At 39.9% G+C, this 15000-nt stretch overlaps 1 protein-coding gene across 1 annotated transcript in view; it reads right to left on the reverse strand.

Moving 5' to 3' along the window:
* Window positions 1–12231: 12231 nt before the first annotated feature.
* The window catches only part of LOC138008102 (uncharacterized), a 26208-nt gene continuing 23439 nt past the window's right edge, over window positions 12232–15000 (reverse strand). The window contains exon 3 of the mRNA XM_068855306.1: window positions 12232–14646. Coding sequence (XP_068711407.1) covers window positions 14563–14646 — 84 coding nt within the window. The 3' untranslated portion in view covers window positions 12232–14562. The remainder of the gene's footprint in view (window positions 14647–15000) is intronic.

The following is a 15000-nucleotide window of genomic DNA, read 5'->3' on the forward strand; positions in this document are numbered from 1 at the left end:
CGGTTATTTTTTGGCAACACACTGTCTTAAATTTTTTTTACGAAATCGTGATGTTTTTTTATCTCTTAACATTTGTGTCAATAAAGCCACACAGACAGCAACAATTCACAAAAGCACTTCTAGGCTCATCACTGCAAAATTTTAGTGATTCATAGAACAGCGAGGCAATACACGTATATTTTTGCATTTAGGATAAATGCGTCAAGATAAATTTGCCGCGCAAAAAAACAAGTTGCAATCTGTTCGGCAGATAGCAATGCTTATACCAAAATTAATTCACGACGATAGTTTGAAAAGCCGAACAGTAAAAGACGCCAGTACCTTCCCCTGCAATTGGTCTTTTTCCTGATTTTAATATTTCTAGTCGGTTCTTCGGTGTTTTGACCAAGCATTTTGATTTTACACATGTACAGATAATTTGTAATCACTTAACAAAATCTTTTAGGTTGAATTTTGTATTTTGCTGGTCCGTTTGCGACCTATATTTTCCTCGCGGGGTATGTCTGTTGTACGAGTCAGGCAAGGTGAGCGCTAGAAATAATATGGCGACCGTAGATGTGGTATTTACCGGTTGATATAACGGATCACAATCTGACTTCCCTGGTTCTCTGATTGGGCGGAAAAAAGACAATAACGGAAATTTCCGCCCAATCAGAATGTTAGAATTTAATTTGCTCTGGAACTCGTCCGTTTAAGGTATGTTCCCAGGAGGCTCTTCTCGCCTTACTTGAAAACTTTACGTCAGTCGACCCGATTCACGTCCCGTCTCGACTAACCGCACCTGGGTCTCCGAGGATGTTGCCACCAAGACTTTATTTGTTTTTGATGGCTAATAACTGGCTCGTTATCAAGGCTAAAAGGCGTAAAAATTCGAGATTCAATGAAGTTGAACAAGTTCTTTACCTTTTAAAGTCAATTTGTAAATAGCATGATGCTTTTTTAGAGCAAACTCGTATGTCAATGAAACAAATTTGATGTAAACAATGACGTCAACAATATATAAACCAGAGGTCGAAGTACTCTTTTCCTTCATTCGTTTCAGGGACGGATCTAGGAGTTTTCTTAGGAGGGGGTGTATCACTAAGGTATGGCGTAGCTGACTGGTGACGTGTTTTTTAATTTTTTATTTTGCAGAATAGTAGTTGTATTCAAAAGCCGCAGGTCATCTAAGGAGGGAGGGGGAGGGAAGTGCAGCCACACCCCCTCCCTAGATCCGCCCCTGCCTTTTAACTTTTACGGAAGGTCGCACTTTGGCTACATACACATAACATGACAAGTTTCTTTCCGATAATTAAGTCTCTTCGAACTTCTAGAAGTTTTGCTCAAATAAGTTACTGATCTCATAATTGCAAGTTTTGTTTGCTTTTACTGTATTTGAATCCTTATAACATCCACATTACGTTCAAAATACTCCACAAAATCAAGTTAAAAGGCGCCAAATGCAAATGCAGATTCAATAGAAAAATGGCGCAAAAAATGTCCAAGTCAAGGAAACATTTAATACCTCGCCATTTATCGAAGAGGTCAAACAGAGAAGGCGGAAAAAAAGTCGACATTTTTCTTATCTGGTTGAAACATGCAAAAGCTAAAAGCTGAAAATTTTTGAAACAGGGCCGTAGGCCCGTAGCCAGTATGGGGCAAACCGAGGCACTTTTCGTGAAATTTTGAAATAAAGCGTGATTCACCAGTGTTGTCTTTAATATGTACTCATCATAAACACTTATATGGCCACTAAATGAAACCCATTTAAGGATTACGGATGATTTGCGTCCTCGTTTAAAAATTATCGCATAGATTGCTTTTTACATAAAAAGGATAAAGGGTCATAGCGAGAGAAAAAGTCGTACAGACAAATGTTTGTCTCCAGTGGCCCCGCTGGTGCTCCTACTCAAAATTTTGAGTCTGCGATGCCTGGCGTTAGAAGTCACTAAGTCTTCACCTGTGTGCGTCAAATGACAGTTCGCAATCTCTCCACTAGCGATAAACCAGGAAAATTACCTCTCAAAGTACACCTGTTGGAGGAATCAACACCACATCCGCTGGACTTATCAAGGACAACAAGACAAACCGATGAAACTGGTGACATAAGATCCATCAGCTGTTACAAAGAGAGGATGATGTTAGAGAACGGATCCCCAAACCCCATCATAGTTATTTCGATTTTTAGATGCGCATTACAACTGGCCAATCAGGTGCCTCTCGCCTCTCTTAAAATAGCTGCGCAGCCAAAATTAGATTTTAAAAAACTATCTTTGGAAGAGGACTATGTATGAGGGATCCCTTCTCTTACCTCATCCTTTCTTTCTGTTACAAATGTGTCACCTGTTGATCTCCTGCAGCCGAGAAATCCAATAATTACCTGTATCAGAGCCGGTTTTCAACCAAGTGAGGCCAGGTCATCTTCTTTTTATTTTGCATGTCTCCAAGCACCCTTTAACGACGGTACGTAATCAATTAATTAGTGCACAGTGGTTTTCGCAAGATAAGTCTCACCCCCCGAGATTTCTAGAAGACCGGAGAGCCCCTCCCCAACTTAAAGCGATCACATGTGGTGTTGACGCGTATTCGCGGTGTACTGAATACACTGTACCTAGAAGGGACTGTCCTTTACCAGGAACCGCTGCAAACCACACGGGATGGAGTTGACCAAAAAAGAACAATATGACCAGGATGACCAAGAGTGCATTGGCATTAGCCACATTAACAATGATGAACATACCTTCACGAGAACAACAACAACAACAACAACAACAACAAGATGTGGAAGAACATCCAAGAAGAGAAATGATTGGGATCACGTTTACGTTTCAGTTGCGCTTAGGTGACCTCTTCGATCTGAACTCATTCCAATGACTGTTGAGAAAAAAACGTATCTTCTCAAGTACGACTCATGCACAATGTCAGTAGATGTTTTTCGGTGATGGACATGGATAGCTGCGTTGGCTCTGCATACTTCTTATTACTGTTTGCTTTCCTCTCCTATATACACATATTACATACAACCTTTATTTAAACATGATGACATATCAAAGCTATAAGCTTTTGGGGTCAAACCGTCCCTATGTTTCATTAGGGTTGTGGAAATGCAACCCTAACTTGACATACCTGATATACAGTACGTAAGTTAATTCATGTATGTAAGTTAAGTTAAGTAAGTAAGTAAGTAAGTTAATTTATGTATATGAATGAAATGATTGTTTCAGCACTTTACTGATTCTAGGGCCTCACGAAGACAATCAAAAATCAATATCTGAAGCCAGTAGGATATTTTAATGGGTAAAGACTTGTTTCCATATCTCAAAGTGCCCTTGGACGTGAGGGGCCTGGATTGGCGGTAGAGGGTGAAGGGTGCAATAGCTGAAACAACCCAAACCTTTACAAAAATGGTAACCTTAGGCCTAAACAATATGCTTTAGATAATGTTTAGGCCTAAGATTAGCATTATTTGCATGGGTTTGGGTTGTTTCAGTTTTGTTGTTCCAGGCCCCTCACGTCCAATGGCACTTTGAGATGTGGAAACAAGTCCATTTGAATGATGACGCCATTTGACTACAAGTACCAAAATCATACAAGTTTTGCTTGTCTTAAGCTAATTAGAGCTATTGTTATTTTTACCCCGCTGGGTATACAAAATTTCATATGACGCTATCGTGAAAGTTGCCTATTTGGGGATTTCTGGACCTCATTTACAAACCTTGTGGATGCGTCAGCGAAACGAACGGCCCTTAAGTCTGACCGGAAGCACACTGAGCGCCTGCTCTTTGAAGCTAGAAGCAGGCTAAGTTTAGTGGATGGCGAAGGCGGCTTAGTGCGTAATAGGCGAATCTTGGCTGGTCTTTCTTATACCGGATCCGAAATAATTAATGTCAATAAAACAAAAGAACAAAGCGAACATAACAACAACTAATCGGAATAACAACAGTTCTTTTGAAAGTATACACCGAATCTTTGCTGACGTCATTGTTTACATGATGTCTCATTAACAATACAATGCATACTTAATTGACCGCTTCCCATAGGGGCTTTTCAGGGCCAATGAAACACAGTTAAGGAAACGATGGAACAGAACAGCAACTGTAAGAAGCCCGACTGGCCAGAGGCAAACCAGTTGTCTATTTACAAGTGCAGCTGGGAAGTTGAACTAGGGACTACCAGGATCAACTTCAACGAGTGGTCAGAACATAGTTAATACATGTAGGCTGGTTATAAAACTCGACAAGTTTCTTTGTTTCATGTTTTTGTTCGCTTTTTTGGCCTTGACCCTGCACAAAACCCGACAAAAACACGCTTTTTTCGGCAGGATAACCAATAAAAAACTTCTACTAATTTATTCGAAATTAACTTGCGAACCAAAAACAAAAGATTGTGCAGGGTCACGGTCGGATCAACATCTAATTGCGACTGTATTGTTCCTGCTTTTGAAATTCCCAGGGTTTCATAACCAGTCCCTAGATTAACTATGGTCAGAACGGGTCTTGAACCCGGGATCTCCGGATCTCAAGGCAAGCGCCCTAACCACTGCGCCACGCTGTTTGCTGACAGAAGGCATCATGGTATTCTTACCAGTCAGCTTTTGTGAAAGAAGGAAATTGTGGGGCGCAAAAACAAATTATGCAAATTCATGCATTTTATTCGGCACATGAGAAGTTCGACGTTTGAATCGAAGTCGCTCCACAGTCGATTTTCGCATGTAGGCCACGCGAACTTAATTATTTCGTCAACCCAAATTAGATGCGTCGAACTTAATTGATTTAAAAGTAGACCTTCTCATGTAATTTATTGAATGAATTAGGTTCGTTTCATTTGAGTACATGAAAAGTTCGACGTTTCAACTGGGGCCTCAGCGTCATTACTCAGAGATTATCTGGTTAAAAATTGCGCTCAAAGTTACAGAGATAGCTCATTATGCAACGGACTTTCTATAATTACTACCGATTTTTTGGCTGACAGATTAGAAAACGATGGGCCTATGCTAATGAGGCAAAAAATGTAAACAAAGTTTCCGCTATCGAGCGTTTTCACATGACGTCACGGCGGCCATGATTGCGTTCCAAAACAAAGAAATGGCGGCCATGATGGTGTACCAAACTAATAGGCCATTTCCGAGTTCATGTCTGCCTCCTCTTCAAAGCGAGTCTAAGTGCGAAGTTTTAGTGATGGCAATAGACCAATTTCGATATATTAACATTCAGTCCGAAACAAAAGGCATCATCTCGAGGCTCTGGGGAATAAATATAAGGATTTGTATGAGTTTATTCCCCAGAGCCTCGAGATGGTGCTTTTTGTTTCGGACTGAATTTTAATATATCGAAATTGGTCTATTAGTTCTACTTTACGTATGAATAAAACTAATTTTCATAACAAAAACTTTGCACTTAGACTCGCTTTGAAGAGGAGGCAGACATGAACTCGGAATTGGCCTATTCCCCGGGTTTATGCAAATACTGCCTTTTGTTTCAGTAATCCAATATGGCTACTGGTCACGTGAGTGAAATCGCTCTATATGGATCAACTGGCAACTTTCCCGCAAATAGGCAAGTCGGAGGAGACGAAACTTCAGCCTGGAGAAGTTTGTGGATCTTGCTCCAATAACCGTGCTCAAATTACAAGCTGAAGGACGCAAAAATATCGAAAATAACAAATATAGCAAAAATAACTGTGATGCTTTGCGTTGTGTTCGTTTAGGCGAGACTCTGTTGTATTTGCCAGTGTCGCTCCCTTGTTTTGTTATCCTCGTTATTTTTGCTGTAATTGTTATTTTCGTTATGTTTTTTTCGCACAGTTATCTTTGTTATTCTCGCGATTGCGTGCATTTCTGGCCATGGCTGCAGCGGTCCCCACGGAGTTAGTTAAACTGGAACATACACTTTCAGTTTTGTCCTTTACCAGATTACAAAGGCTTTCCACGGAAGGAGAGAAGTTGTCCGCCATGTCCAAAGCGTGGCGAATGGATTAGATACCAGTTTTTCTCTACATTCACAGCTGTGCTAGTCCCCAGACTGCTGCATCATTTAACGACGAGCACCATTTACGAAGAAAAAAATGCCTGCAAAAAATGACCCACCATTTATGAAAACAAATCCCACAAATTAAAGAGATGAAGGCAGCCTTTAAAAAAATAGGCACCGTTTCTAGAATCTCGAGTCATCGTTAACGAAAAACAAAGGCTACATTTACAAAAAAAGTATGCACCATTTATCACAACTGGGCACCATTAACAAAAAACAAAGGCTGCATTTACAACAAAGGTATGCACCATTTGTCAACTATGGGCACCATTTAATAAAAACAATAAGGGCTGAATTTCGGCGGAAACGGCACCTCATAGAATTGTGGCTAGTGTGAAGGAGCGCTTCAATTTGTCAAGAGAAACAAGTGGTCCAGAGGGTTCAGTTTCAAAGAAAACCCAAGATTCTCTCACCCTGTTGCGCAAAGGAATGAACAGGCTGATGGAAAATATCAATTCTATAAATCCTTTCCTCATTGACCAAGTTGAACATTAAACACTTCTGACAACGCTGGTGGAAAACCTACACGCGGTTTCACACTTTAAGCACGAAACATTCAGTACTTTGAACTATGCACAAGACTTTGGAAGAGCAGTGAAGGAATCGCTCAAAAGAATTACGACGTGGGCTGCAAAGTATTTCACTCACGACAAGTCTTATTATCCCGTTCCGGATACTTCCATGCCTTTGTCAGCAGTCTCAACCATGGCTCTCCCAGCGGTGCAAACAATGACAAAAGAAGATGAAGTCATGATGACGGACTGGATGAAGAACTTTCGTCCTGTTCGACAACGAACTGTAAGAAGCGAAACAACTAAATATAAAGCTGGATCTTTACCACCAGCTTTCTACTCTCAGCCCAAGCAAACAGAACATTCCTATGTGGAGTTCCCTAGGGAGCAAGCAACTCCTGACGACTCAACAACGCCTAGTCCTGTCAATGAAAGCACTGAGCAGTCAGAGCATTCCCCTGGCATCGATGACCTGCAAGCAGTCAGTTTAACTTTCGTAAACGACCTTGATGTCCCTGAAGTGCAGGTACAGGACATACAGCAACAAAATAAGTACGAGACCGACTCAGACACGGAAAGAGACAATAAAGTTGAGTTTCAAGTTTTAAGCAAGACATGCATGACCAGGTCGGGAAAAGCAGTACGTGTAGAGCTTAGGTCTCTTGGGGTTCATGATGCCATTATTGGGTGGATCGCGGATTTCCTCTCGCGCAGGTCACAACGGGTAAAAATTGGTGACGCCATTTCCCCCTGTGTTTTCCCTAATGGTGGCATCCCCCAAGGGACCAAACCTGCACCAATATTGTTTGCTGTGTTAGTTAACAAATTGGTAGCAGGTTGGTATACACGGGTGAAATATGTAGATGACCTTTCTGTTTTGGAGTGCATCCCTAGGTGTTCTCCTAGCTACATGCCCTGCATCACGAACGAAATAGCACAGTATGCATCAGACCACGGTATGCGCCTCAATGCAAAGAAATGTAAAGAGATCATATTTAGTTTCCTGCAATATCAGCCCTTCCCGGCAGCTCCCCTGTGTTTATCTGGCCGTGTAATTGAGAGGGTTGGTCACTATAAGTTCTTAGGTTTATTTATTTCTAGTGACCTTTCCTGGAATAAGTACTGTGAATGTCCTTGCAAAAGCTAATAAGCGTTTATACGAATAGGTGGCCTACCAGGATTTGGTTCAAGTATACTGTAGCCTGGTTAGATCAGTTATTGAATATGCAGCACCCGTCTGGGCAGACCTTCCGGTTTATCTGAGCAAAACCCTAGAATTGATACAAAAGAGGGCATTTAACATTATTTTTCCTGGGCTGCCATATGATGTAGCCCTTAGCCGTTCAGGCTTGCTGCCCCTCAGTCAAAGGCGGGAAAAATCATGCCAAAAGTTAATGAAGAATTTCCAGGATGAAGGCAATACCCATTCCCCCTGAAACCCACCATGGGTATTCTCTTCCCTCTGGCTCTGTTGTAAATAGCAGTATTAAAGTAGTTGCCAGGACTGAACGGATGAACAATTTTTGTACTTATAAATATCAATAATATAGCTGCTGGTGCCCTTGTAATTCAGCTGCAGCTGCAAGAGGGGTAAATAAACTGATCAATCAATCAATCATTTCTGCATATGGATTTATGAGATCGGTCTTATTTGATGGCTATATTTCAATTGCACTTACAGCGAAAATCGGTTGATAGCTATCACTTACCCTCGGTTAGATAATTACATTATTTTCTTCCATGTCTGTTCCTTATAACTCACACTAGGGGTGAAGAATATGTAAATTCATAAAATTTATACCTTGGTTCTAGTAAAGTCCGATCCCCAACACTGATTGACGTGCTGAAGTAAAGAAAATTCGGGTTATGATGCAATATTTTTCGCTGTAAGAAAATGAAAGTCAATAGTTAAAGGCCCACATTCGCCCAAAAGTCATTGCGCACCGTGACTGAATTTCGTGTAACACGAAATTACCCAAATAGCTGACATGTTGTTTCCCGCGTGATTCGCCTGAGTGCATTTAGCCAATCACATCACGTATTTGGACAAGTCGTCATTTGAAAACAAAAACAAACGACCGCAATGAATTTTGGGCGAACGTGGCCTTTAACTAAAATTAGTAGTTAACTGGCAAGCACCCTCAGTCATTATTTTGACAACTCGTTTTTGCAAAGTAGTTACTGGATTTAGGTAAGTTGGGTATACCATAAAAAAGAAAGGAGTAAATTAGGGCATAGTAAAGCATAATTACTCTATCAGTCGAGCTACGTCACGAGTGACCAGTAGTTTTGAAATTTGAACGGAATATACAAATCTGTGTGGCAGTTTTGAACTTTGTTCTCGAGATTCCGAATTTTGCGTGGATATTTCCTTGATATATCGCAAACAGTTAGCTATGAACTTCCGTTTTATTACAAAATAAACGTTGTTTGAAAAGTGAAAACTATTTCAAGCGTTTGATGAATTATTGTTTAGTTATTGTGCATTTTTCGCAAAAATCTTCAAGATTCCATTCAAATCTCGGAAGATCCAAAGAAGAATTCAGATGTTCATTTCAGTCTCGTGGATACTGGTCACAAGTGACATAGCTCGACTGTAACATAGTACTTAAGGTGATTCCCTGGTTTTGCATTGCGCAACCCGACTGCGCATAATTTCTTGCGTCATTGGCGCGCGCATTAGCTCGCGCACATTGATAAAATGGCGGATTTGCACTAACGCCAAGCTTAATCTGTCAAGGAATGGCTATTTTCTCCTGAACGAGCACGGTGACCTCCTCTTTTTAATGGTGTTATGTACTCGAAATAGGTGAACGGAAAACATATTTTAAGGAGAAAAAAAGTTGGATAGTAGAAGTTGTAGTATTTATATATAAATGAAGTGAACAAAGCATTTGGAGCCAGTCACCGAGTGTGAGGTGATGTTGTAGCGGTCATATTTGCTTCCATTTTTTTGCAAGATCGAGCAATTTGAATCACTTTACTGAAAGATTTTGGCCCGAACAAACAAGTAGGTTCAAATTTTCAGTAATATTCAGTAATATTCAGGTCTTTCTTTATAACTACAATTTTTCCGGTTGATCAAGTTTCGAACGCTTCTCGCGTAATTCGGTAAAAAAACACTTAAAATAAAGGGCATGCAGCGCGAAAACAAGCACGGTGACCCCATCTTTTTACTGCTTTCTTCTAATGTCCTGTGCATGAATATCAATTGTGCGAAGTTTGACAGAAATCTGGATAGTACATCAATTTCAAGGGAATTACCTTAATAGCGATATTCACCGTTACGTCACCTATTGTCATTTAATGTGCCAACCAGAGATCTGTGGGTTGTCGAAACCAAGGATTCTTTTGTTCTGTGGTTGGCAAAATTATCATAACAAAACAATAGTTTATAAACAGTGAAGTCTCCTATAAACATAAATTTTTAGGTTTGTCACGCAGTCGAATTTCAATCGTATACGTTTTAAATTCTATTTTCTCGAAAGACGTTTAATACTAGTGATCATTTTTGAATTGGAGCAATGCGTAACTTCAGTCCATCCGGTTGAGTGGTTCCTTTGTTGACTTCTTTCACCACACATCCGGGAACTTCACTGAAAGAAAAGTTCTTTACCAATGTCGCCATGACAACTTTCATCTCCATCAATGCAAACTTGTAGCCAATGCACTTGCGTGGCCCACATCCAAATGGAAAATATGTATAGGGATGGGTGCTACTCTGCTCATCTGTCAAAAAAAAAAAGAATTGACTGCAGTAAGCCTAAGTGGCAAAGCCGATGACGGCGGTATCCAATTCTTTTTACTTCTTCCTGTTTGAAAGTGAAAACGTTTTCTTAAGAAAATAGAAAAGCATGGTATAAAAACACGAGCAATGAAAATGCCCAAAAATTGTTTATTATTTGATGTGATCTTTACCGAAGGTTTCCTCACCATACTAGATTGTGAGGAGTTATTGTTAGAAACAGCCTTGCAAAGCTTTTAGTGATTTTCCAAGAAAGATCCTCAATATTTGTCATTTACACCTTGTAACTTACACAACAGCACTTACTAAGAAATACTCTCGTTTTTTCGGCCATTTTAACTTGACCAAAAAAATAAACAAACCGGCTGCGGTGAAAAAGACATTGTGACGCATTTTAAAACGAAACGTCAAGTTAAAGGGTATTATAATATGTTTATCACCGCAGTTTGTTTATTGTTTTTGATCAAGCACTTACTTATTGCGTAATCTTGCATGAAGTGGGTTATGGAGTTGAATTTTCAACCTCGGATATCGCTTCTCTGGCGTTCTGCCGGGTTCGACTCGCTCGAAGCCATGATTGGCTTTACTAAACCTCCGTCGGTTATTAGCTCATATACCGTATAAACAAACATTACGCGTTCTTCTTGTCACAAATCTCATGGAAAGCTTAGAAAAAGGTGGATACAGAATGTTAAAAAGCAACTACAATTAAATGCACGGGCAAACGTATGTTCGACGTTTTTGAACGATGTTGATTGCTGGGGTGAACAAACGGTTTCGACACATCATCAACATTTCGTTCAACCAACACAATTGCTAATTTGCTCTGAATAAGCCTTTCCACGGGTATGATTTTTATCTTCCTTATTTTCTCTGCTACCAGAGGTCCTGGAACACAGTGTCCTAAATTAACGATAATGCTCAATTCAGACCAAATTACCATTGTGTATATCAGATAAATTCGGGATGGAGGATGGGCTGACTCAACAAAGCTCCACGAGAGGCCTTGTATTCAGTCCCAGGCTGCAGCCGCGGTTGTTACTATGGACACAAACATGATACGTCATTGAGAGACCGATTAGTGCGCACGCGCACACCCAGCAATGTTGAAAGAGGGGGGCAAACCGCTTCAACTTCATTCAACATTCGCAATAACAAAAGAAATCTTGAATGGTTGTTGATGCAAAGTTAAAACGCTCGATTCAACATGCTTCAACACGGTCTAAAGGGGGAGGGCAGCAAACGGGTTTCAACATCTCTGTTCAACAAAATCGAACAGATTTTTAGGCGCTGGTTGATGATGGCGATGATGATCATGATCGTATAAATGCGCAACGTGTTTCCCAGCTGAAAAATTTGTGTCGGAAAGCGAAATTTGCAAACACCAAAACGTCCAGGCGTATTCAAATTTAATAGAACCATCATTCCATTAGCGCATCTTGGATATGAGATTGGTTTTTAGAAACGAGGCTGTACCATTTCATTTCCAACGCGCGCTCATCGAATATATTCTAATTGTTCATTCCGTTGTGTAACTAGAAAATATGGAAGAGTCCCTAGGGGTGGAAATCAAAATAAACTACTTAAGAATAAAAAAAAGCAGCAATCACCATTTTCTTCAAAGCGCTTGGGATTAAATTTTTCAGAATCTGGCCAAAACGAAGAACAACGTTGCATTGCATCAATGGGAAGAATGATATACGTTCCTGCTGGCACGAAATATCCTCCAATTTCAACATCTGATAATGCAACACGAGCCGTAATATCTCCTGGAGGATGAAGTCGCAGTGATTCTTTGACAACATTTTCAAGGTACTGCAGCTTCTCCAGTTTCTTCCATGTCAGCTCTTCTTCGTCTGGAAAGGCAGCTTCTATCTCCGTTCTCAATACTGTAGCCTGGTTAGATCAGTTATTGAATAAGCAGCACCCGTCTGGGCAGACCTTCCGGTTTATCTGAGCAAAACCTTAGAATTGATACAAAAGAGGGCATTTAACATTATTTTTCCTGGGCTGCCATATGATGTAGCCCTTAACCGTTCAGGCTTGGTGCCCCTCAGTCAAAGGCGGGAAAAATCATGCCAAAAGTTAATGAAGAATTTCCGAGATAAAGGTTTTCTCTCAAACATAATACCCATTCGCCCTGAAACCCACCATGGGTATTCTCTTCGCTTTGGCATTGTTGTAAATAGCAGTGTTAAAGTAGTTGCCAGGACTGAACGGATGAACTATTTTTGTACTTATAAATATCAATAATATAGTTGCTGGTGCCTTTGTAATTCAGCTGCAGCTGCAAGAGGGGTAAATAAACTGATCAATCAATCAATCAATCAATCAATCATTTGTGCATATGGATTTATGAGATCGGTATTATTTGATGGCTATATTTCAATTGCACTTACAGCGAAAATCGGTTGATAGCTATCACTTACCCTCGGTTAGATAATTACATTATTTTCTTCAATGTCTGTTCCTTATAACTCACACTAGGGGTGAAGGTTATGTAAATTCATATAATTTATACCTTGGTTTTAGTAAAGTCCGACCCCCAAAACTGATTGACGTGCTGAAGTAAAGAAAATTCGGGTTATGATGCAATATTTTTCGCTGTAAGAAAATGAAAGTCAATAGTTAAAGGCCCACATTCGCCCAAAAGTCATTGCGCACCGTGACTGAATTTCGTGTAACACGAAATTACCCAAATAGCTGACATGTTGTTTCCCGCGTGATTCGCCTGAGTGCATTTAGCCAATCACATCACGTATTTGGACAAGTTGTCATTTGAAACCAAAAACAAACGACCGCAATGACTTTTGGGCGAACGTTGTAGTTAACTGACAAGTGGCCGAAAAAAATAGTAGTTATCTGGTAACTAGGTACCTCATTAGCACCCTCAGTCATTATTTTGACAACTCGTTTTTGCAAAGTAGTTGCTGGTTTTAGGTAAGTTGGGTATACCATAAAAAAGAAAGGCGTAAATTAGGGCATAGTAAAGCATAATTACTCTATCAGTCGAGCTACGTCACGCGTGACCAGTAGTTTTGAAATTTGAACGGAGTATTCAAATCTGTGTGACAGTTTTGAACTTTGCTCTCGAGATTCTGAATTTTGCGTGCATATTTCCTTGATATATCGCAAACAGTTAGCTATGAACTTCCGTTTTATTACAAAATAAACGTTGTTTGAAAAGTGAAAACTATTTCAAGCGTTTGATGAATTATTGTTTAGTTATTGTGCATTTTTCGCACCAACTTTCGCAAAAATCTTTAAGATTCCATTCAAATCTCGGAAGATCCAAAGAAGAATTCGGATGTTCATTTCAGTCTCGTGGATACTGGTCACAAGTGACATAGTTCGACTGTAACATAGTACTTAAGGTGATTCCCTGGTTTTGCATTGCGCAACCCGACTGCGCATAATTTCTTGCGTCATTGGCGCGCGCATTAGCTCGCGCACATTGATAAAATGGCGGATTCCTCCTCTTTTTAATGGTGTTATGTACTCGAAATAGGTACACGGAAAACATATTTTAAGGAGAAAAAAAGTAGTATTTATATATAAATGAAGTGAACAAAGCATTTGGAGCCAGACACCGAGTGTGAGGCGATGTTGTAGCGGTCACATTTGCTTCATTTTTTTGCAAGATCGAGCAATTTGAATCACTTTACTGAAAGATTTTGGCCCGAACAAACAAGTAGGTTCAAATTTTCAGTAATATCACAATTTTTCCGGTTGATCAAGTTTCGAACGCTTCTCGCGTAATTCGGTAAAAAAACACTTAAAATAAAGGGCATGCAGCGCGAAAACAAGCACGGTGACCCCATCTTTTTACTGCTTTCTTCTAATGTCCTGTGCATGAATATCAATTGTGCGAAGTTTGACAGAAATCTGGATAGTACATCAATTTCAAGGGAATTACCTTAATAGCGATATTCACCGTTACGTCACCTATTGTCATTTAATGTGCCAACCAGAGATCTGTGGGTTGTCGAAACCAAGGATTCTTTTGTTCTGTGGTTGGCAAAATTATCATAACAAAACAATAGTTTATAAACAGTGAAGTCTCCTATAAACATAAATTTTTAGGTTTGTCACGCAGTCGAATTTCAATCGTATACGTTTTAAATTCTATTTTCTCGAAAGACGTTTAATACTAGTGATCATTTTTGAATTGGAGCAATGCGTAACTTCAGTCCATCCGGTTGAGTGGTTCCTTTGTTGACTTCTTTCACCACACATCCGGGAACTTCACTGAAAGAAAAGTTCTTTACCAATGACGCCATGACAACTTTCATCTCCATCAATGCAAACTTGTAGCCAATGCTCTTGCGTGGCCCACATCCAAATGGAAAATATGTATAGGGATGGGTGTTACTCTGCTCATCTGTCATAAAAAAAAAAAAAGAATTGACTGCAGTAAGCCTAAGTGGCAAAGCCGATGACGGCGGTATCCAATTTTTTTTACTACTTCCTGTTTGAAAGTGAAAACGTTATCTTAAGAAAATAGAAAAGCATGGTATAAAAACACGAGCAATGAAAATGCCCAAAAATTGTTTATTATTTGATGTGATCTTTACCGAAGGTTTCCTTACCTTACTAGATTGTGAGGAGTTATTGTTAGAAATAGCCTAGCAAAGCTTTTAGTGATTTTCCAAGAAAGATCCTCAATATTTGTCATTTACACCTTGTAACTTACATAACAGCACTTACTAAGAAATACTCTCGTTTTTTCGGCCAT

This window comes from Montipora foliosa, chromosome 6, assembly GCF_036669935.1.
Source record: "Montipora foliosa isolate CH-2021 chromosome 6, ASM3666993v2, whole genome shotgun sequence".
In the NCBI taxonomy this organism is placed as follows: domain Eukaryota; kingdom Metazoa; phylum Cnidaria; class Anthozoa; order Scleractinia; family Acroporidae; genus Montipora; species Montipora foliosa.